The sequence below is a fragment of the Achroia grisella genome, unplaced genomic scaffold (assembly GCF_030625045.1).
Source record: "Achroia grisella isolate CSIRO2021 unplaced genomic scaffold, CSIRO_AGI_Agris_v1 utg461, whole genome shotgun sequence".
Taxonomy (NCBI): domain Eukaryota; kingdom Metazoa; phylum Arthropoda; class Insecta; order Lepidoptera; family Pyralidae; genus Achroia; species Achroia grisella.
Window position 1 is genome coordinate 364102 of NW_026712871.1, and position 26462 is coordinate 390563.

The 26462-nt window shown below is 35.8% G+C and overlaps 1 protein-coding gene across 1 annotated transcript; it reads right to left on the reverse strand.

Moving 5' to 3' along the window:
- Positions 1-2235: 2235 nt before the first annotated feature.
- On the reverse strand, positions 2236-25220 carry LOC131845291 (xaa-Pro aminopeptidase ApepP-like). Its single transcript, XM_059194333.1, has 18 exons — positions 25198-25220; positions 22497-22573; positions 21823-21944; positions 20933-21104; positions 19726-19832; positions 17879-18014; positions 16172-16267; positions 15106-15179; positions 14178-14315; positions 13217-13291; positions 11578-11652; positions 10582-10712; positions 9977-10126; positions 7441-7573; positions 5954-6131; positions 4797-4888; positions 3700-3813; positions 2236-2502 (listed from the first exon to the last, which is right to left on the reverse strand). The coding sequence occupies exons 1-18, from the start codon at positions 25218-25220 to the stop codon at positions 2308-2310; spliced, it is 2088 nt and encodes a 695-aa protein (XP_059050316.1). The 3' UTR covers positions 2236-2307.
- Positions 25221-26462: the final 1242 nt, after the last annotated feature.

Genomic DNA, 26462 nt, shown 5'->3' on the forward strand with positions numbered 1-26462 from the left:
GAAAACATATATTTACCTCTCATAATTTGAAAATCAAAAGTTACGTAATTGTAGTTGGTGTATATTTAGGTTATGTTATATAAACCAATTTGTTAGCCACCTCCACCAAGACCTCCGTCATATACCCGTGTATAGCTTACACACGGGTATATGACGGAGGTCTTGAAAATACATATTTTATGTATATTCATGTCTTATACATTCGTAATCTTACTGAAAATCGTATGTAAATCCGACAAGAAATAGACGCAAAAAAAATTTGCATTTTACTGTTAGAGGAAACAAAATAATTATTTTGACGACCTCGGTGACCGTGGTTCTTCAAACACAGCTTCTCATGGATGCAGTTTCGATTCCTCACAAGATACAGATATTTGTATGCAGGAGTATGATTGTTTATAGAGCTAATGGTATAAAAAAAAACAGTCCAAAATAGATGTAATCTTTATTCAAATAAATTTAATATCTGTGCTTTAGCAATATATCATATATTTAGGTAAAAAACATATCTTTGTAATAGCTGTAAATTGTAAAATGAATATATCTGTGCTTTGGAATAGTCATATTTTTAATTCTAACCTCTTGACAGAACTAGAAATAGAGCAAGAAATTTTCATGTTCCATTTTTGAAAAACATGATACATTATGAAAATAAACATGGCTCTCTTATTTGAAGTATAGAATTTTAAATCTACAAATCTAAGAGTAATGGGAACTAGTAGTCAAATTGCTAGCAATGTCAGAACCATTGTAAATTCCTGGTGAATTTACCAAGAAGGAGCTAACTGACCTGACATTTTGATCATTCTGTCATCTTTATTAGAATATTACTCTGTATTTTATAAATAAGTAACTGTACAACACTAGTTATCTTCTCTGTACTTATATATGATCTATGATTTGTTTGTATCAATTTTCCTTATCCAGTTATTTAAATAAATGTTACTTTTCTAATCTCTAAGGGTAATTATTTTTATTCCCATGCTTCAGGAGTACAAGTATCTCATTCTCAACCATTTTCATCAACCCTTCACAGATGTCTCGCTAGTGCATACCATTACTCAATACACAATTCCTCATTCATCCCTGAAAGGATCTTATATTACTTTACCTAATAACTTTTGGAATATTGTCAGGTGCTAAGACCTGCATAGATCTGTTGTGCTTGCTGTTTTCAAAGTTTGCTACCTAGATGCAAGAGGGACAAGAATTGAAGGATATTCTTATGAGTGATGGTTTCTATCTCCTCAGGATAGGGTGTATACTTCCCAAAGAAGATATTTCATTTATGCATGAGTGGGCTACAACCACATAGATGTGTGTGGAGTTTCCTTTTCTGCTTGGCAAAAAGAGGTCCTATATCATCTTATCTAATTATTGTTTACTTATATTCCAGGAGCTGATCTTCCTCGCAAGTGCAATGGTGCTCGGTTGGTCTGCTGTCCCGGTCTGGGTACTTGTCAACATTAAACACTACCGTGATAAGAACTAAGTAACCATAGACAATTGTAGATTATGGCATAAAATGTTAATTTGTGATGCAATTATGTATTAAGTAAAGTTATTATAAATATTAATTGATATTTTATTATTCTATATATATCTTCTATTCTATATGTACAAATTATCATATACTCTATATATTATTTTAGCAAATAGGTTTATGGCTGTCTTGGTGGTAAGTGGCTACCATTGCCTACTGTCCGGCCGCTCAGCTTGCGTTTTTGACAGGTCGGGATCGAATGGGCGCTGTAACTTTGAACTGACGTCCAATGTACGGCAAAATTTTAAGTCATTTATTTGCCTCATTAACATTAAAAATTTAATGATTATTCTAACTTACAATAAGCGTATTAATTTTGGGCTAAAACTATTGACTTTTAAAAACTATTGTTTTTATATTTGTTAAGTAAACAAATATAGAAACAAGTCATAGTCTGCGCTATTTCAAGGTTATTTGGTCACATTACTACAATAACAAATAGTTGATTGGTCGATACTGATTCCCGATTGGTGGAGCTGCCGGATTGTATATACATAAACAGCACCATAGACATTATGTAACACCCATGGTACCATATAATATCACAGCCACATATACAGTAATAATAATGTAATAAAAAAAATTAATTAATATTTTTAAATGAATTTTATAATATAATTTCTTTAATAATAAAAGTAGATTTATAATGGAATTTTAAATTTTATCATTTATTTCATTAAAGTTACATCTCACATTACAGTTGCAAAATTTATAACTCATCAGAGAGTTGTAATTAGTGTAATTAATTTATAATTTTCTTTAATTTATGCTCTGAACCATAATGTAACAACACTGATAAGTATAAGCAATGGCGACGTTTTGACCAAAATGGCGGCGTCACGTAAAATTGGCGCGCATTCTCTTTCCAACCAATCGTAATCTTCTGTGAGGTTTCTCTGTTTCAAAATAGGTCCGATTGTAGCCAAAACCCGCGCATGATAGGTGTTTAAATATTTAATCTGAAATATTAAAATAGTATTAGATGTCTCCTATATGTGGTACATAGAATAACGTCAGACCATAGAATGTTTTAGCCGATCCTTCAGACAGTGCGGGTAGGCAATGTGTTCACGGGTGCGTTAATGAAGTAAATAGTTTTAGGGTACAATGGGATTGGCATGTACTTTTGGATAGTACAAAAGACCCTAAATTTTAAAAGAAATTTTAAAAAATTCTCGTCTCGTAATTTACTACTCAGAACACTAGGTCATGAGTTCAAATCTAGCCAACGTGCACGCGTAATGTCTCTGGTGTCATCTCTCTATACCCTATAGTGTCATGTGTCACTCTCCAGTTTTTTTTAGACTACTTTAATGCAGCCAATGGGCTGCAGCTGGCCTTTACAGCTTCACCGGACGATAGCAGGCGAGTGCAGATGACACTCTTAATCAAAGGCCTTCCTTTGATTAAGAGTGCCATCAAGGGGGAAGGGGATTGTCAGTAATGTGGATTCATAATCCCATTCTTATCTATGGACCATGTCAGATTGACCTCTACCCTGGAAACCATCTTGTACCTTATACTCATCTTATCCTCCATTGCTGCCCCCGCAGCGTATACCGTTAGCACAGGCGAGTGCACCATTCCATTATTATCCCTTGAAAAAACCCGCGGAAGGACTTATGGAGCGGCTGAAGGCCAACTCCCGCCAAAATACAGATTCATACACGAACTCTCAAATAGACACCAATATCTGCTATTGCCGTTAGAAATTAATAAATTATTTGATTCTCTGAATACTTGGCGTCTGGTCACTCGTATTTAATATTAAGACGCCTATAAAACTACCGTAAACCTATAAAAATATGATTTTCTACTAAAGGGCCGCTCTAGTATTACGTAAGCACTATGGGGGGGTGTCTTTGCTTCACTTATTTTGGATGACATGGGGTGTTGGCGAGTCTAGATGACGATTACGTCATCGGTAGTTATTTACTTTTTTACATAATGGCAACCCTCACATTGTCTTTGCTAAAAAACAATACATTAATTGAAAATGTTTACGTAGGCATGGGGGGAGGGGTCAAGAGGTTTTGTTACTTTTGCTGACAAGAGGGATGGGGGTAAATAACTGTAATAAATCTGCTCACGTAATACTTGAACGGCCCCAAAGTGTACCTTGATAAAACGTTAACTCAAAATCTTCCTGCACTTACTTCAAAATCGTCCAAGAGAGTGATGTTGAGAGACGCAGTTTGATGTGGTACCAACGATATGGTGTAGAAACCCAGTGCTCCAGCACCGTCGAAGTCACCAATTATATCCTGGGCCTGTTTACAAAACAGTGGAAATAATCTTTATTCAAATACATTATTGATTTATTTTAATAATCTGTGTGTTTTCAAATGTATATTATATTTTACAACTAGTAACCAGCCCCGGCTTCGCATTGGCCCAATATTTGAGTTCTTCCTTTATTAAAACTAAGATATCTCAGACGACCAGCATCCTGCTTTGTTTATCTATAGGTACACTAGCTGTCCCGGCAAACGTTGTTTTGCCTTAAAATAAAAATAAAAAATTTAGGGGTGGACTACCCCTAACATTTATGGGGAATGAAAAATAGATGTTGGCCGATTCTCAGAACCTACTCAATACGCTCACAAAATTTCATAAGAATCGGTCAAGCCGTTTCGGAGGAGTATGGGAATGAAAACTGGGACACGAGAATTTTATATATAAAATATAAATAAAATTGGAGTCTTTTTGTAATATTGAAATAAAAGTTTTTTACTACATGTATATGAATATAAATACGGTACATACACCAAAATAACATTTTTTACAATTTTTGTCTGTCTGTCTGTTTGTTCCGGTTAATCTCTGAACTGGCTGGACCGATTTTGACGAGAATTTTTTTGGCAGGTAGCTGATATAATAAGGAGTAACTTAGGCTACTTTTATTTTAGTAAAATAAAGTTAAACTCAACGCGGACGAAGTCGCGGGAACAGCTAGTTCAAAATAAATTGGTGCTAGTTGGTGGTTTCGAATTGGAAATGTAAAATTACATTGATTATTTAAAAGAGCAACACGCAAGATTCTCGCTCGTTCTTCTCGTGATGAGACAGCCTTCCGAATGATGGTAGATTAAAAGAATGATAACTATGACTATTCAAAAATGCTTAAATTAAGTTTATTTGAATAAATGTTTTTCTATTCTATTCTCCACCGGGAACCCGCCAGGGTATACTGCAGGGCATACTATATAAGACAACCGCACCATTCCTTTATCATATTTGAAGTCATACTCACATGTACATGATCAGCATCTTTGTTCACAGTTATAACTTCCACGATATCCTCATGACGGATCCCATATTCTCCAACCTCGTAATACCCAGGTTCTATAAAAAAAAATCTCAGGACAATTCACACAGCGCCATCTAGACCCAAGTTAAGCTGGCTAAAGCTTGTGTTATGGGTACTAGATAACTGGTACAAATACATAGATATTTTTTTGTAAATACATACATATTATACATAGAAAACACCCACCAGACCGATACAAACAATCATACTCATGAATACAAATGTTTGTGCCGTGCGAGGAATCGAACCCGCGACCATTGGATGTAAAGCGGTGTGCTAGACCGCTAGACCACCGAGGTCGTCATGAAAATCATGGTATAGTAAAAAATGATGGTATAGTCACGACCTATAGATTCACAACGCCGATATATATTTCAGTGCTTTTTTTAAATGTATTTTAATGGAATGGTGCACCCGTCTGTGCTAACGGTATACGCTGGCGGGGCACCAGTGGAGGATGATAAAATGAACATGAGGTCAGGTCAGTTAACCCGTCGTAGCAAATTACCGTGAATGTATCACAATGGTTTCCAGGGGAAACCACGTGGAGGTCAACCTGAGCACCTGATGTACCATACATTGTTAGCAATCGCCTTTTCTCCTTAATAGTTGCAAATAAAAAAGTGTGTGTGATTTACTGACTTTCGGTGATGGAAACACCGTCAACAAAACAAGCTATGATTTCCATTATATAATAACTCTGGACAATTAACAGCACTATCTAAGTAGGTAAGCAGAGCTTCTGTAATGATTACTGGACAACTGATAAATACTTATACTTCTTTTTGTAAAAACATACATAATATACTTAAAAAACACCCAGACTGATACAAACAATCATACCCATGAATACAAATGTTTGTACCATGCGAGGAATCGACCCCGTGTCCTATTATATCGCGGCCTCGCGACTCCGACAATGGCGCAGGTATACCTTGTGATTTTTAGTGGGTATGAATGTCTCACATCCCTTCGTAACCCCATCGGAGAGAGGACAGTTTACTTTTCCATTAATAGATAATATTACTTGAAAATAGAAAACACTGTTATAGATTCCCATACATCACTCTCCTCGAAAACAGATCCAGAAACAAACTCACCGTTGCTAAATATCATCTTTTCCACAATCCCAGGGTCTGTGCTACTTGGTGCGGCTTGGATCCAGGAAGGTCCCTCGTGAACTCTGAGGAAGTGGCCCAGACCGTGGCCAGTTCCATGACCATAACTAACCCCTAAATTCCATAGATATCTGCGCGCGAAACTATCCAATGTATGTCCCTGGAATTATTTCATTTATTAGACTTAAAAGATATTCTTACCTTGAATCTTGAACAGCTAGTTTTTTTTTATTAATATTTTACGGATCTGGATACAAGTCATTTTTAGCCCAACATAACTTAAAAACATGAACAGCTAGTTGCTCTTCAAGTGTTGGTGGTGTCACACCGTATTATAGTCTTTGACATATCACATAAGTTCTATCAATTAGATGGATGATGATAGAGTATACTACCCTAATTTAAATTTAAAAATAAATCTGTATTATTGTAAACATCTACAACATATATTTGAAAAGAATACGAGCTGAGTTTGTGTGAAATCATTCCGAACTGACGGTAGATTTGACATATCATAAGTCTGTAATAGACCTACATGAATAAAGATATTTTGAATTTGAATTTGACTCTATTATAGCAAATACAGAAAATAATTAAAATATACTATTTTAAATTTGACGCAGTCATTATTTATACGTTAAAATATATCTATACGAATGTTATTGTTACAACGAGGTTTGGAATCGATGACTAGACTGGCCGGTATGGCAGACGAAGTATGTTTGAGTGTTTGAAAAGAAAGTGAACTGACATGACAGAATACTGTCATCTTGTCTGCCCTCGTATAAATATATATTGTATTAAATGTGTTTTTATATTACTTTATCTTGATTAGAAATATATTTTCTTTACCTATTATTCTACGTTGTTTACTTGGACACAATATAGTTATTCTGTTAAAGTGAAGTACAGAGGTAACTTCCCTTTCGGGGTAATATCCTATGAGATTCCGCTAATCCGATTTTTAAAATTCCTCCACTGTCACAAAAGTTTATTATCCTCGAGTGCTATAGGCTACATCTATACATCATTACGCTACGACCAATAGGAGCGGAGCAGCAATGAAAAGTGTCAAAAATTTTTGAGGAGTTCTGCTGAACGATAGAAATGATCATGGTGGTTGAAACACTGCGGAAATATCGGGAAATCAGCAAATAGATAGAATTGTTCTCCTAAAAAATTTCTATGAAAAATTGCGCGACTACATACATTTGTTCATCTTTTAAGATTGGCTCACTACAACCTATTTACAGGTAATCATTAAATATATAAGTTTAATGACTGGTAATATATAAGTTTAATGATTGAAGTCAAAAAATGAAGATATATATAAGTTTAATGATTGAAAAGTCGCGAAGAAAATGAGTTAATATATAAGTTTAATGATTAAAAAGTCGTGAAGAAAATGAAGTAATATATAAGTTTAATGACTGGAAAGTCGTGAAGAAAATGAAGTATAAACATCTTACCACAGTGCCTCTGGGGAAGACGACCGTCGCCATGCTGATCTGTCCCTTCATCACGTTTGTGAACATGAAACGCTGAATGTCAGATGGTGAGCCGCTCATGTGACGGGTACGAGTTATGTCCGTTGTACCGTCTCTGAACAAAACAATGAAGAGATATAAGTTATAATTCTGAAAACCCTCGGAAAATGGTTAATATACAAGTTTTTTTCGTGAGAAAATGAGTAATATATAAGTTTAATGACTGGAAAGTCGTGAACAAAATGAAGTATAAACATCTTCACCGGACGTTGGGGGCGAGTGCAGATGGCACTCCAAACGTTTGTGAAAGGAATGGATGGTTCTGAAGGCCAACTCCTGCCTCACGGATACGACTTTAGTCTGAGGGCACCACTAGGGGTTCGAACATCGGCTCAGGCCGTCGTAAGTTCGATCCCCGTTTGAATTGGACGGGGGATCGATCGGAGGGGACACGGTGGTGTAGCGATTAAGCTAACTACTTAGATTGAGGGTTTTTTTAAATGGATGATAATGGAATGGTCCACCTGCCTGGAACGATTTACGTTGGCGGGGCACCAGTGGAGGATGTTAGGATGAGCATGAGGTCAGGTCAATTAGCACACTGTGACAAATTCACCAAGAATTTATCACGATGGTTTCCAGGGGGAACTGCGTGGAAGTCAACCTGATATTTTACACTGCTAGCAATGCAATCATCAGTCCACATTACTAACAGTCTCCTTTCCCCCCGAGATTACGTTATCATGTGACAGTCCTGGTATCACTCATGCGTTGCCATTCCAGGAGACTATGATCTTATGCCTTTTTTTCTATAGTATAACAGGTTTAAAAATCTTATATAAATATTGGAAACGATGGTTTCCAGGGGGAACTGCGTGGAGGACAGCTGATTTGGTACATTGCTAGCAATGAAACTAGTCCATATAACTAACAATCCCCGTCCCCTTTTGGTCGCGGGTCGGATTCCTCGAAAGGTACAAACATTTGTAATTATGAGAATAATTTGTTAATTATTATTGTAACGGCATCGGTGATCTAGCGGTTTAGAATACTGCTTTACTTCCGATGGTCGCGGGTTCTGATATAAATACTTAGATTTTTTTTGTAAATACATACATTAAAAAACATCCAGACCGATACGATATGTTTGTACCGTGCGAATCGAACCCGCGACCTTCCGAAGTAAAGCGGTGTGCTAAACCGGTAGACCATCAAGGTCGTCAAAGATTATCATGTTCTTTTTATAGATTTGATTATCAATGTTATCTATACCTACTCTAAGTAGGCTACTCAGTTATAATTATATAGGTAGTAGCTTTGTCCTCAGTTTCTCCCGCATATAATTTATAGCCTGTATGTTATTCTGATGTATAAGCTATATCACTGTAAAGTTTCATAAAATATGTTCAGTAGTTTTGTGTGAACGAGCAATATACATCCATCCATCCATACTTACAAACTTTCGCATTTATAATATTAATAAGATATTAAATATAAATTCATACAACCAACTTCTGCATTGAGACTGCTTCGTAACTTCTGTCTATTTTTCCTTACGAGTTACATCAAATTCTTTAACAACCAAAAGTATAATGAGTTTTATTTCTCTTATTTGAGAAATGACTGATACAACATTCATACAAACTTTCATGTAAAGTTACAACTAAATGATTTAAAAGAGCATCACGCAAGTTTCTTGCTCGTTCTTCTTGTGATGAGACAGTTTTCAGAACGAGCGGTAGATAAATAAAACTATGACGAATAGTCAAAAGACAAAGACAAAAGTGCTTAAATTAAGTTTTAATTAGCAATTAAATTTAGGTTTATTTGAACAAAGTATTTTCTATTCTATTCCCTATTTCTGATTTGAATTTCTATTCTATTTTCTATTTCACTTCTTTCAAGTTTTTTCTTCATAACAAAAGCATATGTCTTTCCTGTAATCCAATCTATCTCTATACCAAAACTCATCACAATTGATTAAGCGATTTATGCGTATAAAGGTTATAAAGAAACAGAATTACATGCATTTTTATATGATTACTATGGAATGTACTAGACAGACATAATCGATTGATAGCATATCTATAAATAAAAATAATTAAGCTACAATCAGATCAATGTCACTTAATTATTAATTACATTTTAAGTCAATACAGTTAATAAAAATCTATATTAATTTAAAATTATCTTTGGAGTACCTCAGGGTATCCATCTAGGCCATTTTTTGTATTAGTTGTCTCTTGTGATTCTGTCTGCTTTTTTTAATGAAAGACAGCCTATGTTTATCGTCGTGATACAATCTATCTTAACGCTAAATTTCATTAAGATCCGTTAAGCAGTTTCGTCATAAACCAGTAACAGTTAGATTTTCCAAGAAATTTTTACTATTAAAAATTGACCAACTGTAAGCGGCAACTAAAATTAATGAAACAAATGTGACGTAATTTATATATATCCTATCCTATCCTACTCTATCTTTCTCTATCCTATTCATTTTTATTTAAATCCAACTTACTTGTACTGGCCTCCAGAATCGACCAACAGCATATCATCAGGTCCTATCACTCGAGAGCCTTCCCGTGGAGGTCTGTAATGTATTATGGCGCCATTTTCACCTGCCCCCGCTATCGTTGAAAACGATGGGCCATGTGAATCAACTTCGGACCTGTAATTTTAATTTTTTATTCAGTGGCTACTAAGGTCCGGTCCGAAGAATTGCAAAACTGAAGTGGCAATGGACAGGGCACATAGCTCGTAGAACGGATGGCTGTTGTAGGTAGGCCTCCAACAAGGTGGACCCACGATCTGGTCAAGATCGCCGGAAGGCATTGGATGCGAGCAGCGCAGGACCGATCGTCGCAGAGATCTTTGGGGGAGGCCTTTGTTCAGCAGTGGACGTCTTCCGGGCTGAGATGATGATGAAGGTCCAGTCGCTCAGACTTTGCGTTTCTGACAGGTCGAAATCAAATGGGGGATGTAACATTGAACTTTTGTGTCATAAAAATTGAATCTCCACGAGGTTTTGGAAACCATCTTGGTAAACTGCCAATCTTTTGATTTAAATTAATTTAAAAAAAGAAACTACCAAAATTAATTTAACTAAAAAAAAAATGAAATTACCGCCGCAACTCTTCAAGTTTATCAGAGACATCAATTTCGCTGACGTTGGTGCCGGCAGCGACCTGCTCCTCTACCCACCTGAGTCCTCTGATCAGGGCTATTGCATCTTTAATGTGAGCGTTCCTAATGCCCTACAAAATATATGTACAAATCATTTACTTTTATAAATTTAAAAAACTACTACTCCTTACTCAGAGAACTGTGCTGTGATATGTCTGCACTCCAAATGCAGGGTAATGGTGTCATATTCTGTCTGCTAGTGTCACCAGATCAATGTGTTATTTTATATTTCAGTGTGTAGATTGATAATTAATTTATATGTGGTGGTATGACGTAGCAATATATATTAAATGTTTACTCTGTGTTATGCGCCTAGATTTATATAGGTATATATGTATATTATTATCATATCTATATATGAAGATATCCGCAGAATACCAGCGTCGTGGCACCCCGTCCATGACATATGCTGAGCGGAGACCTATTTGGTACTAATTTAAAATTTAAAAATTTCGTTTTTATTGTTATGTTTACCAAATAAACTTATTTTCTTTCTTCTTCTTTCTTTACTCATGTAGGAGGTTTTATACCATATGCGCTGTAGCATGGTGCGGGTGACAGTTTCATTAACGTTTCGTTTCACTCTTGAAAGTTGCCGCGATTTACAAATTATGACTTAGTATTTCAGCTGTACCACATTCGTAATATATTAAACCACTAATGACTGTATTAACTTAAATGTAGTAATTGTTAAATGTAAAATTAGTAAATGTCACACCCCATGCTACAGCGCACATAGTATAGCTGCGTATGAATGGCAAGTTCTTGTTGTGTATTCAGAGCCTTAAAGTATAAAGATACATTGTCTATGTTTTTGGTGATTATTACTCTATGTATGAGTCATATAATAAATCAAGCGGACATCTGACTATAAAATAGAGACATATTTATAGAGTTATTGATAATTTATTATTATTAAAATTGAATTATTCTTACCTTTAGCTCCACGTCGTTCTTTACACATTTTATAAGAGCCACCGGCGAGAGCGTGGATCGAATATTTACTTTGTCCTGTAATTAACAAATTAATAGAACTATTTTAAACTTGACGCAGTACAAGAGATAGACTTTGTGGGTGAGTACATTAGTCTTGATTATTTCAACTTCAACGCAACTTTCTTTAGAAGATGCGTGTTAGTAGACAGTTTAAAAGGAAACTTTAAAATGTATCACTTATTACGCCAAGCAGCTTGCTTGTGTTAACACAATCCGTTTTTCGAGAGAGCCACAAGATGGCGGCCTATGAACAGGGACTCGGACAAAAGGCATTATACGAGCAGCCCGCGAACGGAACGGACGTGTTGTGCGCGTGTTTAATATGAACGCATTGGTGGTCTATCAAAGTCTTCTTGATTATTTTATGATTACGGATTAAGGTATAAAATAAAGATATGCAACTAAATAAAATGTCAATATTATTTAGTTGTATATCTTTATGTTTATCAACTTAATATCTGAAGCTAATAAATTGGTACTAGTTGGTGGTTTGTACTCGCACGTTTCAAATTGGAAATGATAAGAGCAGACCAGTCCCTACAAGCAGCACTCGTTCACGAGTATGACGGATGAGCTAGCCATCACTGCGCTTGACCATATTTTAGAGAGCCTAGTATTATTTGAATGAGAACATAACGTGCTATCGTCGTCGATTATTGTATTGATTTATTAATAAAGGTTATAACAGAATAGCAGAGAGCGTGGACTCACTGCCCTCGCTGAGTTATAGACCGTTTTGTCTCCTTCATTACTTTTAAATTTAATTAATGTATATGTATGGGCAACAATTGTATTAGTTTTTGTTTGAGACAAATAAAGATGACTATTATTATTTTTATCTTTTCTCTTTCTTTCTCTTCCTTTTATTATTATTATTTTTTTTTTTTTATTTTTCCTCACGACTTTCGCCGGTAATCTTGGTATGTAGGGGCCCAAGCCAAGTACATAACAATTTTCTATTTTTAGGTAAATATACTATAACTAACTTTTGCCCGCGGCTTCGCTCGCGTTAATTTATCCTTAGGGGTAGAATTTATCAAAATCCTTTCTTAGAGGATGCCTACGTCATAGTAGCTTTGTGCATGCAAAGTCTCAGCCCGATCGGTTTAAAATGGGCAGTTTCATACAAACTTTTATCCCTATTTTATCCCTTTGGGGGTAGAATTAATCAAATCAAAATCCTTTCTTAGCAGATGCCTACGTCATAACATCTACCTGCATGCCAAATTTTAGCCCGATCCGTCCAGTGGTTTGGGCTGTGCGTTGATAGATCACTATGTCAGTCACCTTTAAGTTATATATCTTTAGATATAATAAATGTTGGCCTAATCTGTTTGTAGAAATTTTCTAACAATGCGGCATGTGTTTAGAACTACAGCCTTCTGTAGTAGGCGGCATATATTAGGGGGCAAGTCAGGGTATATTTTTTTTAAACTTAAGAAAAATTCTCATCTCCCCTCTTAAGGAGATTTACCGGCAGATTATTATTATAGATGTGTACCGATTGATTGTGAGATAAAGAAGTGAAATTATACGGCGCAGTTCTACTCACAATTAAATTAAAAATGTATAAACTTACCGATTCTGCTGCTAGAAAAATGGCTTGACTCGCGTCACTCGTTAGCCATATAGTGCTATCATCTGGCAAAGAATTCTGAAAACATAAAACATTTTAAGAATGGATCCCGTACATTTCAAACGGGGATGGAAACCACTACGGCCTGGGCCGAGGTTCGAACCCGTAACGGTGAATCGTAATTTAGTTCAGGAGTGAATTACATCTGTTGCTGTTACTAGAATTCGGATTTGATTATTTATAGGAAGAATAATTCGATTATCAGTTTAATAATCGAAAATTATTGAGAGATAAGTCTCTATTTGAAATTATATAAGAGTCAAATTCAATATTATTGAAGTCTGAATATTCATAAGATCAATATCATTGATGTCCAATAGTTTTTAAAGTAATTAAGGGGTTATTTAATTCATCAAGTAAGTATAATAAACGTAATGATGGGAGTGCAATAAAGATTAAAGTCGTGCCCGTCAGGCAGGAGTTGGCCTTTAGTCGCTTCATAAGTCCTTCCTTTGGTTTGGAGTGGCATCTGCACTCGCCACCTGTCGTCTGGTGAAGCTGTAAAGGCCAGTTGCGGCCAACAGCATTAGACTTGTTAAAAAAATTGTAGAATTGTGCACCGCCCGCACTGTGAAGCCATGGAATGCAAGCTCATCTATACATATAAATAAAATGGTAGTGTCTGTTTGTAATATTGAAATAACCGTTTTTTACTACATGCATATGAATATACATACGGTACATATACCAAAATAACATTCTTTATAATTATTGTATGTCTGTCTGTTTGTTCCTCCTAATCTCTGAAATGGCTGGACCGATTTTGACGAGACTTTTTTTGGCAGGTAGTTGATGTAATAAAGAGTAACTTAGGCTACTTTCATTTTAGAAAAATAAAGTAAAATTCCACGCGGACGAAGTCGCAGCTACAGCTAGTCTCATGTAAGAATAAACAATAACTAACCGAATAATTAGATAAGTATTCAAATATATCTAAGTAATTTCTGGTTTGAATCTCCAATTCTTCGGATTGGAGATGAGTGGATATGTTTGTATGTAATCCACCCTCTCCCCAGAATAATATAACGTTGTTAGGAGCGGGCTGAAAAAGAAACAAAATATTAAATCAAATCATATAACAAATCATTTATTCATGTAGCACATTTTAGTCACTTGTGAACCTCAAGTTTTGTATTAGATATATTTATTTATTCGTCACCATGAAATCAAAAATAATTTATTCATGTAGCACATTTTAGCCTGGACGTCGAGTTTTTTGTATTAATATTTTTTTCCTACCATCCAGTTCAGTATACACTTTCAATTGAGAATTCCCTATTTATTATCCCCTTGGGGGTAGAATTAATTAAAATCCTTTCTTAGCGGATGCCTACGTCATAATATCTACCTGCATGCCAAATTTCAGCCCGATCCGTCCAGTGGTTTGGGCTTTGGGCTGGTGGTGACATAGTGATCTGTCAGTCAGTCACCTTTGAGTTATATATATTTAGCAGATGTACTATGCTAGATATGACATTATTGAGATACAAAGTTAATATAAATAAATAATTACTTAAGTAACAAATAAGTCACAGTTATCAGAGCAGACCAGTCCCTATAAATATAATAATAATAATCTCAGGACAATTCACACAGCGCCATCTAGGCCCAAGTTAAGCTAGCTAAAGTTTGTGTTATGGGTATTAGATTACTGATACAAATACATAGATAATTTTTTTTTCGGAAATACATACATATTATACATAGAAAATACCCAGACCGATACAAACAATCATACTCATGAATACAAACGTTTGTGCCGTGCGAGGAATCGAACCCGCGACGGTGGGCTAGACCGCTAGACCACCGAGGTCGTCAATATAAATGCTTACCACATCTTTGATGATTAAATAAGAGAAAAACACCGGGTTGAAGAGCACATCGGAGCCGCGAAGGTTTAGAGTGTCTGAAACAATATATCCTCTATAGCTGTACCCGCGACTTTGTCCGCGTGGATATTAATTTTATTTTTCTAAAGTAGCCTAAATTACTCCCTATTACATCAGCTACCTGCCAAAAAAATCCCCGTCGAAATCGGTACAGCCATTTCAGAGATAGCCGGAACAAACGGACAGACAAAAATTGTAAAAAATGTGTATATTTTGGTGTATGTACCGTATTTATATTCATATGCTTGTAGTAAAAAACGGTTATTTCAATATTACAAACAGACACTCCAATTTTATTTATATGTATAGATATGCTTATTTGTAGAGTATGCCTACCAAGCTAAAAGGCCAGGTATAATACACATGGAACCGATTTATATAATAATAACCCTGGAAAACTGACACAGCGCCATCTAGTCCTAAACTAAGCAGAGCTGGTGTTATGGTTTTTCGGACTACTCTAATGCTGTTGGCCGCAGCTGGCCTTTATAGTTTACCTCACGATAGGGGGCGAGTGCAGATGGCACTCCAAACCAGAGGAAGGACTTATGGAGCGGCTGAAGGCTAACTCCCGCCTAACGGATACGACTTTAGTCTGAGGGCACTTCTAGGGATTCGAACCTCGGCTCAGGCCGTCGTAATATCGATCCCCGTTTGAATTTAAGGAGATCGATCGGAAGGTTGGTGTTATGGGTGTTAGAAGACTAGTTTAAATATACATAGACAACACCCAGAGCAATACAAAAAATCATAGTCATGATTATAAATATTTTAAGTTGTATTATCTATTAAACGTTTTTATAAAAAAACTATACCATAGATAAGATAAATATTACATAATACCAACGTATATTAATTAATGGATTTATATAATTTTGTTTAAAAAATAATACGATTGATTTTGTGTAATTGGTTGCAAGGTAAACAAAATTTACGGTTAGGTCAAAAGGCTGTATGCCATTTCCGTTAAATAAAAAAAAAATCTTAAAAAGAAAAAATACACACTTACATGCTATATCATCCAGTGCAGTCAACACTAATGCTGACGCCCCAACAGATTGTATTTGCTTTGATAGTTCTGCTATTTTCTCACTTGAACTTCTTCCTGTTTCAAAGATAGTTGGGAACATTATTAGGACATTACAAAAACCTATTCTTTTATTTAATTTTTTTATTGGGTTGTTCGGTCTATTGTCAGGTGCTTGGACCTGTAGCACTGTTACGTACATAGAGCTATTGTGCTCGCCCTTTATCAGAGTTCGCTACCCGTCACGGACAAGAATTGAAGAATATTTATTTATTTCATTTATTTAATAGCCCATATTATAAATATCTTACAAAATAATATAAATTATATTAAAATGAATAGAAAAAAATAATATGAATTGTCTGTGCGGTCACGACACTGACGACGGTACCTAATCTGCCACGGTAGCGCCGGTACACCATACCCTTCGGCCAGTAGTCCTCTTTCATGAAGGTGGGCAGAATGTTGGTGGGGACTCGGGTCTTTTACAGACTTACTTTGTATAAAGTCAGTAAACTTTCAAATTATATCCGAGCACTATTCATTGCCTAACGATGTCTCGTTGAGGCGAAACACTTGTAGCTATATGGATGTAGATCCAATAACGGTCGTAATTTGATTAGGTACTGTAGTAAATGTGGGAAAGAGAAGGAATCATTGTGTCGTCGTCGCACACTTTCCAAAGGAGACATTTCATTTATGCATGAGAGGGCTGCAACCACATAGAATACGTGGCGATTTCTCTTCAGTTTGAAAAAATCTACTTTTATTGTGCATAGGTCTAGGTTTGCCATAAGTTTGTTTAATTTGTGAAACTCTAACGAACTGCCGTTGTCCTCTCTCCGCCTGCACCTTCAGTCTCTCACAACGGAATATGTGTCTACCGCGAGGTAACGCTTTTTCATAACCGAAACATCTTAATACATCCAGGCCCCAGACATAGTCCTCCCGAAACCTGGCAAGGACAAGCATCTGGCCGGCAAGCTACCGGCCCATCACTCTGCTCTCGGACGTAGTCGTTCGAGGGCCTCCTGAGACCGACTCTGTTGCCTCATGACGAACAGTTCGGTATCAGAGGCGGACACTCGACGACTTTGCAGCGCGATCTACTCTCCACCGGGTGATCACGTCACTTGCGTGACGTGATCACGCGTTGGCGTGGCGTTAAGTCGGCTCGGCGAGCAACCACTGATTCCCGCAACACGATTCCCTCAGCCGGCTTCCGGTAAATGAACGACGCTGGGGTGGCACACCTCAGCAGTACGCCCGGGCAAGGAGCGTATGTTCGAGGCCCGTACCCGGCGGTCCGTAAGGATCAGCGGACGACCCAGTCAGTCAGTCAGTCCAAGCCCCTCTTCCCCACGGGGCACACTGGGCGCGTGCTCAGAGCTCCGCGAAGGATTGGGCCCCCTAGTCTAGTCTAGTCTCCATTAGTAAACGATAACCGATAGCTACTCTACTCTCGCCTGAAAATAAGTCTTAACAAATGCTTACTCAATTTCAATTTGATTGTTTTTATTTATTTTTTTATAAATGTCTAGCAAGACTTTGAACTCTTCAGAACATAACTTTTTAAAATTATTTTTCATAGGGGCCCCTCATCCTACTGTGTCCAGTGCCTCTAATAGGTGAAAGACGGCCCTGAATACATCCCGTCTATAGTATCACTTCAATAGGTCATGTATTTACCTGTAAATTCTCTAGTGAGTGGTATTAATGGATTGTTCGGTCTGTCTGGCGGAGGGTCGCCTATTTTTGTCCTGGCTTTGTCGACTAAGTTCTCTGCTATTGCCTTTAGTGTGACATTACCAGCTTCAAGTGCAGTCTGTAAAAAGAATGTTACATTGTAATCTTATGTCTATACCATATATAAGAAGCATTAATAATGAATGACGACTTAGGCTTTGAAGCCGGTTACCGCAAGGGAAACCCCAAGTAGCGCCCGTGACTTGTGACACGGGTGCAGGTTTAAAAGGCCCTTTTAGAATGCATTAACACTCACCTTCACTTGCAGCTTCCCCTCAGGTCCAACTAAGACCGGGATAAACCCATTCCTGATACAATTCACTTCAATATCCAAAACACAACCGGCACGCTCTACGCTCGTCGACTGAATGCCGCGGCTCGCGCAACGAAAGAGGATTATTCAACTACCGACCTCCGTATTTATAGACCGATGTCAGTGTAGTAGGTCGGTCTATAAATACTAGATGGCGCTATTTATAATATTTGTAATAATATTTACATTGGGTACATCATTAGTACTAAACACAAACTACCTTCTTTTAATATATTTTTAAAATATCGGATTTTTTCTTGAATATTGATGTTAACTCTCACACAAGGGAGAATTCATTACTTTTAAATTTTCATGTTTAATATACGTTATTAATATAATCACCAATTGTTAACACATAGAATTTCGCTTCAAAATCCTTTGTGTTTTTAAAGATTTAAGCATACTTACTACAAGCGACAGCGACTTTATTTTATACTACGAGTATGTAATGATGTATATAAAATTCTCACAGGTTTCGTATTTATACACCTCCAAAACGGCTTGACAGATTTTGATGAAATTTTATATGTATATTCAGTAGGTCTGAGAATAAGGTTTATAATTTTTTTTCATTTAATCTACAATTTTTTTTATTTTTATTTTATGATTTACATTGAAAAATATATACAACTCTAAATTATCGCCCACGTGACGCGAAATTTGTATATATTATAATGTTTTCCCTACCGTCCAGTTCAGTGTATAGATCCAATGCGAAGAACGGACAAGAAACTCAAGAAATTGAATTACTTATGAATTTTTGAACTGTTCGAATATTGCATCTCTGAAGCTTTTTTTAAGGCTCCTTCGTGTTACGTAGCAGCAGCAGCAACGAGAGAATATTAATTTCTTCTTACACTTATATGTATTTTCACTTCGACCGTCTAAACCGAACTGGTTTGTGCACACAATTTTTTTTCGCACTACTCTACTGCTGTTGGCCGCAGCTGGCCTTTACAGCTTCACCGGACGATAGACGAGTGCAAATGGCACTCCAAACCAAAGGAAGGACTTATGGAGCAGCTGAAGGACAACTCCCGCCTGACGGATACGACTTTAGTCTGAGGGCACCGCCTCAGGCCGTCGTAATATCGATCCCCGTTTGAATTGGACGGGGGATCGATCGGAGGGGACTGTGCACACGATATGGTGGTTCTTTTTAAAGTCAGTAGGTAGGTGGGACTGTTATGGTCAAATCATAACTTATATCTTGTACTCAATAATAAACATGATTATATCAAACTTCTAGAACATACATTTTATGTCATAATTACAATTAGATTTAATCTTTACTATTTATATATTTAAGTTTATAATATTAATTAAATAAAAATATATTGTGGTGGTTATCTCACTGAAACCAAATGGCGATGTAATCGCTAAAATCTGCTTTTGCGGGGCACGCTGGCGAACGGTTGCCATTGGCGGTAACAAACAATATTGCCATAAGGAGACTGGTTGGTTTAAAAAAAATTACCTGTAACGGAATCCAAGCACTGCGCGTGTATAAGGTAGGGTCGACTCCGACCACAGAATTTGGCGCCATATTCGCTGTCAACCACTGATCAATTGAGAGGTCAATTCCTGAAATGAATTGTTAATTCAGATCTTTCTGGAAAGAAATTGTTACTGCTTAAAACTAAGGTGAATAACTTAATTATTCGTCAAGAGTGAACTTTATTGAACTTATATTAGGACCTCAGTGGTTTAGCGGTCTAGCACACCGCTTTACGACCGATGGTCGCGGGTTCGATTCCTCACACGGCACAAACATTTGTATTCATGAGTATGATTGTTTGTATCGGTCTGAGTGTTTTCTATTCTATATATAATATGTATGTATTTACAAAAACAAAATCTATGTATATGTATCAGTTATATAGTACCCATAACATAAGCTTTAAGTGGCTTAACTCGGGTCTAGATGGCGCTGTGTGAATTGTCCTGAGATTATTATTATTATATCACAGTTGGTTATTATGGTGATTGTAATACAACTAGGTAATTGTGGACAAACGACAATAATTTACTATATATATATATGTATACTGTATAATGTGAAAAGATCAATTGCAATGAAAACAAAAGAAGAACACTGGTACAGTAACATTTAAAAATATAGATATGACTATAAAAAAGTATTAACAAATGTAAGATATATGAACTCTATGTACTAGTAAAAGTATGTATTATAATAAAATAACAACTATATAACATTAATTTAACTATGTCTCTAACACAATTCACTTTAGCAATTAAAATACAACCAGCACATCCTGTGCTCAAACACCGAATGCCGTGGCTTTTTTTTTTCGGACTACTCTAATGCTGTTGGCCGCAGCTGGCCTTTACAGCTTCACCGGACTGATGGCACTCCAAACCCGCGGAAAGACTTATGGAGCGGCTGAAGGCCAACTCCTGCCTGACGGATACGACTTTAGTCTGAGGGCACCACTAGGGGTTCGAACCTCGGCTCAGGCCGTCGTAATTTCGATCCCCGTTTGAATTGGACGGGGGATCGATCGGAGGGGAAAAGTCAATGGTGGTATTCAAACTCGGGGTGTCTGTGTGGTAAGTTGGTACACAGGTACTCTCCTAACTAGGCCATTCTAATTTTTTTTCACTAGGAGGTTTAATTTATAACAAATATAAATGAAAAGTTTGAAGGGAAGAAAGATACTCACCTTGTCTCATGAGAGTCCATAATGTAGTGTCCACTTGCATTTCGAACTGAGTGAAGTACCTCCCGTCAGTCCATAGAAGTGCTTCGTTGTCAGTCACCACAAGAGTTCCGGATGAACCGGACAGTCCGGACAGCCATTCGCGACGGGCATCCGCCGGGGACAAGCTCGAGGACTGGATAAAGGGGGGGAAATGTTAGTAACGGGAGTGAGGGGTCGTATTTCTAGCAATGTGTTCGTGATCTAGCAGTTTAACACACCGTATTATTTCCGATGGTCGCGGGTTCGATTCCTCGTTTGTATTAAAACTTTGTATTCTTGAGTGTGATTGTATTGGTCTGGATATTTTCTTTGTATATTACATATGTATGTATTTACAATTTTTTATAGCATAAACCGCTATACTGCCGAGGCCGTGTTCTTATGTATATATATAACGAATATATGTAAAACGAATCTTTTGTTATATTAAAGGAAATGTAAGAAATTAATTTAAAAGTGTATTTTCCCGCCATTTTTTTTGTTGGTTTTTCCCGCCAATCATTCACTTAAGAATGACATATTTAAATATTATTTTTTCCACATATTCTTCCATCTTTTCAAAGTTGGTACAGGCAAACATTCTTAGACCGTGCAACCTAGTCTACTTTTAAACTTCTTCATATTTGTAATAGTTAAGGTGACCAAAGGCCAATTCTTAAATGAAATTATTCATTGTTTATTTCATTCGTGTTCAAAATTATTAAAGTTCTGTCCATATCGTTGCATCAATTATGTAAAGATCTATAGATATAGAAGTATAATGATATTTAAAATTGGAGAGTTCTGTGTTTATTATTTAAAGTAACATAATACTTAGACAATTTGTTTTGGATATTTTAATCTTTACTTACACCATGAGCATCAGATGTCGGCACTATATAAGCAGTTACATTGTAGGACTTTAGTTCTGCCCGTACGGCCGTCAGTCGCTCCAAACTGTTCTCTATAGTTATCCTGGATGTATCTACAAAACCTAAAACAGAATGCCATTTCATTACTAAGAATTTAAAAAAAAAATTTAAAAAAATATTGACTCTACTTGAGACAGTGTTTCCCAAACTTTTTACTATGTCCCACCTTAGTCTATCAAAAATTCTTATATCCCTTCCGCGCTATGTAATACATAATTTCTAACATTAAAAAATTGAATTGCACACTTAAGATACTGAAATAATAGATTTTAGGAAGAAATCACTAGGGTTTTCACAATTGTTAACGAAATTTTCGAAACAAAAATGGCAATTTGAAAGTCACATTCCATATAATTCTTACATACATACATACACACATACATACTCGTCATTGCTTCATCATATTAAATAAACATGTGTTAGATAAATTTTAATCATAAAAATTATTGTCAATTCACTTGTTAATTTAGTTTTTGTGTTATTTTGGTGAAAGCTAAATAAAATAAAATGATTACATTAAATTACATTAAATTAACCGAATAATGCGTAAAATTACATTTATTAATTAAAAATGAAATCAATAAATTTATAGAAATTAATTTTATTAAACTTACCGGAAGTGGCGCCATCTGGCTCGGCCCAGTTGAAGTACCGCATATGTAGTTCTCCATTGACCAGACCTATGGCCACACTATCAAAACACCAAAATATATTATTACCATATATTATATATTTTATATATAAAATTCTCGTGTCACAGTTTTCGTTCCCATACTCCTCCGAAACGGCTTGACCGATTCTCATAAAATTTAGTGAGAGTATTGTGTAGACCTGAGAATCGGTCAACATCTATTTCCCTAAATATTAGGGGTAGTCCACCCCTAATTTTTTTTTTTATTTTAAAGCAAAACAACGTTTGCCGGGACAGCTAGTAATATATAAAAAAAATATATTATATTTTTATATTAAATTTAATACCATTCACATGTATGTTAGTCTGTAAGGTATTTATAATATGGGCCAATAGAAGCCTGAATTAAATAAATAAAATGATAATAATATTTCAGGACACTTCACACAGCGCCATCTAGTCTCAAGTTAAGCACAGCTTGTGATATGGGTACTAGACAACTGATATAAATATATATATATATATATATATATATATATATTCCAATAATTTTTCAGAATACTAATATCCCTGGAAAATTCACATTACGCTACTCCCAAACTAATCAGAGCAAGTGTTTTAGGTACTAGATAACAAATCAATACATATTTTTGCAACTACATACATAATATACACAGTAAACACACAGATCGATACAAACAATCATACTCAAGAATACAAATGTGTGTACCGTGCGAGGACTCGAACCCGCGACCATCGGACGTAAAGCGGTGTGTTTTTTGTATTTTGTAAAGACTTATGTTTGTCTCTCATGTGAACCGAAAAAAAATTATAACAAAAAAGGTTCTAGCTTTGAAAACGATACTTCCATACAACCTTTCTACTTTAAACTTTCAACCCCTTACAATCTTTGCATTAAAAACTAGCCCATGTCCTTCCTCAGGGACTTCCTAGACTATCTGTGTACCAAATTTCATTTAAACCGGTTTAGTAGTTTAGGCCTGTAAGCAAGACAGACAGACAGAGTTACTTTCACATTTATAATATTAGTAAGGCATTTAATAAACTACACTATACATAGGCTACCTATGTCCTTTCACAAATTTCATTTAAATCGGTTCAGTAGTTTTGGCGTGTAAGCGAGACAGACAGACAGAGTTGTTTTCACATTTCCAATATTACTAACACATTTAATAAACTATACTATACATAGGCTACCTATGTCCTTTCACAGATTTCATTTAAATCGGTTTAGTAATTTAGGCGTGTAAGCGAGACAGACAAACAGAGTTACTTTCATATTTATAATATTAGTTTAAACATAGTACCACAGATAATATTAGTACTGAGCGCACCGACCACCATTTTGCATTTCGTTGCAACTTTCTTATTTATTTATTTTAGGCTACTATAGTCCATATTATAAATACCTTATAAACTAACATACAGATGAATTAATAATTTATATTATTAAGCGGGTCTTAACACGAACTAATTTTATGGCAAACTAGCTGTACCCGTGACTTCGTCCGCGTGGAATTAAACTTTATTTTTCTAAAATAAAAGTAGCCTAAGTTACTCCTTATTACATCACCTACCTGCCAAAATAATCACGTCAAAATCGGTCCAGCCATTTCAGAGATTAGCCAGAACAAACAGACAGGCAGACAGACAAAAATTAACAAATATGTTATTTTGGTGTATTTACCGCATTTATATTCATATGCATGTAGTAAAAAACGGTTATTTTAATATTACAAACAGATACTCCAATTTTATTTATATGTATAGATGAAGCTATTTACCTATCTCGACGTTTCGACTAGGTTGCACTAGCCGTGATCAAGAGCTGACTGGAGCAACAGCGATGTCAATGTAGACTGGTGATAATTATTACATAGTATAAAACAAAGTCGATGTCTGTCCGTCTCTATGTATGCTTAAATCTACACAACGGATTTTGAAGCGGTTTTTTTTAATAGATAGAGTGATTCAAGAGGAAGTTTTATATATATATAATATATGTACACCCGTGCGAAGCCGCGGTATATAATGTAAAATAATGTATATTAAAGACGAAAGTTCAAAAATAACTATATGAATTAATATTATAAAACTAATATATTGATCATGTCTGTGTGGTCATGGCACTGTCGACGGCAATCTGCCACGGTAGCGCCGATACACCACCTTCGGCCAGTAGTCCTAGTTCATGATGGTAGGCAGCTGTATTGCATGTTGGTGTACCCGGGCGAGTTATTGGTGTTTCCATCGCCGGAGAGTCATCAGAAAAATAAAAAACTTACCAGTAACATATAACTACCAACTGAGTTATAGGTGTTTCCATCGCCGGAGAGTCATCAGAAAAGTAAAAAAAAATACCAGTAACATATACCTGCCAACTGAGTTATTGGTGTTTCCATCGCCGGAGAGTCATCAGAAAAGTAAAAAAAATACCAGTAACATATACCTGCCAACTGAGTTATTGGTGTTTCCATCGCCGGAGAGTCATCAGAAAAATAAAAAACTTACCAGTAACATATACCTGCCAACTGAGTTATTGGTGTTTCCATCGCCGGAGAGTCATCAGAAAAGTAAAAAAAATTACTAGTAACATATACCTGCCAACTGAGTTATTGGTGTTTCCATCGCCGGAGAGTCATCAGAAAAATAAAAAAACTTACCAGTAATATATGAGTGCCAACATGCTCCTCGCCGCTATTATATACTTGAACTAAATACTAATATATTACATACGATAATCTGTAATATCTAATATATACCATATATTATCATATGAGTACTTAAATTCATATTCATTATTGATAAAGTTTGTTATAGATAACGTGACATCAAGATTGTATGTTACAAACTATCCACCTCGCTGGTTTAGCGGTTTAGTACGCTTTAGTTGATGGTAGCGGGTTCGATTCCTCCCACGATGCAAATGTTATATTCATAAGCATGATTGCATTGATCTGAGTGTTTTCTATGTATACTATGTAGCTATATATTTAGAAAAAGAAGTATTTTATTATACAATATCTGTATGCGTCGAATTTTGCAACATTACTTTTCTTTTAAAATAAAATATATTTTCTGAAATAAAAAGTTACTGCTTATTACATCAGCTACTTTCCAAGAAAGTCCTGTCAAAATAGTTCCAGCCATTTCAGAGATTAGCCGGAACAAACAGACAGACAGACAAAAATTGTTGTTATTTTGATGTACCATTTATATTCATATGCATTATGCACGTAGTAAAAAACGGTTATTTTAATATTACAAACAGACACTTCAATTATATATATAGATTATGTATGTTGTTCTGTGTATCATTCACTCTATATAATTAAGATGTCTTGTTGTGTTAATGTACTATATTGATGTATGATAAGAACAAAGGTTTACTAAGAAATATATAAGATTACTAGCTGTGCCCGCGACTTCGCTCGCTCCGCGCACGCAACGGAAGCCCTCAAATATAAATAATTTTCCCTGTTTTTGTAACATTTTTCACTGATGCTTCGCTTCTATTGATTGTAGCGTAATGTTATATAGCTTAAAGCCTTCCTCGACAAATGGACTATCCAACACAAAATTTTAATTCGAACCAGTTATTCTTGAGATTAGCACGTCCAAACAAACAAAGTCTTCTGCTATAATATATTACTATAGATTTATTATTTTATTTACAATCAACAATGAATATTGTGTCGATTTTAAATATTTTTTTTTATCTAACTCAAAGATCTAAACGATTAAAAAAATATCCCCTAATCTAAATACATATAACTCAAAGGTGACTGACTGACATAGTGATCTATCAACGCACAGTCCAAACCACTGGACGGATCGGGCTGAAATTTGGCATGCAGGTAGATATTATGACGTAGGCATCCGCTAATAAAGGATTTTCATTAATTCTACCCCCAAAGGGATAAAATAG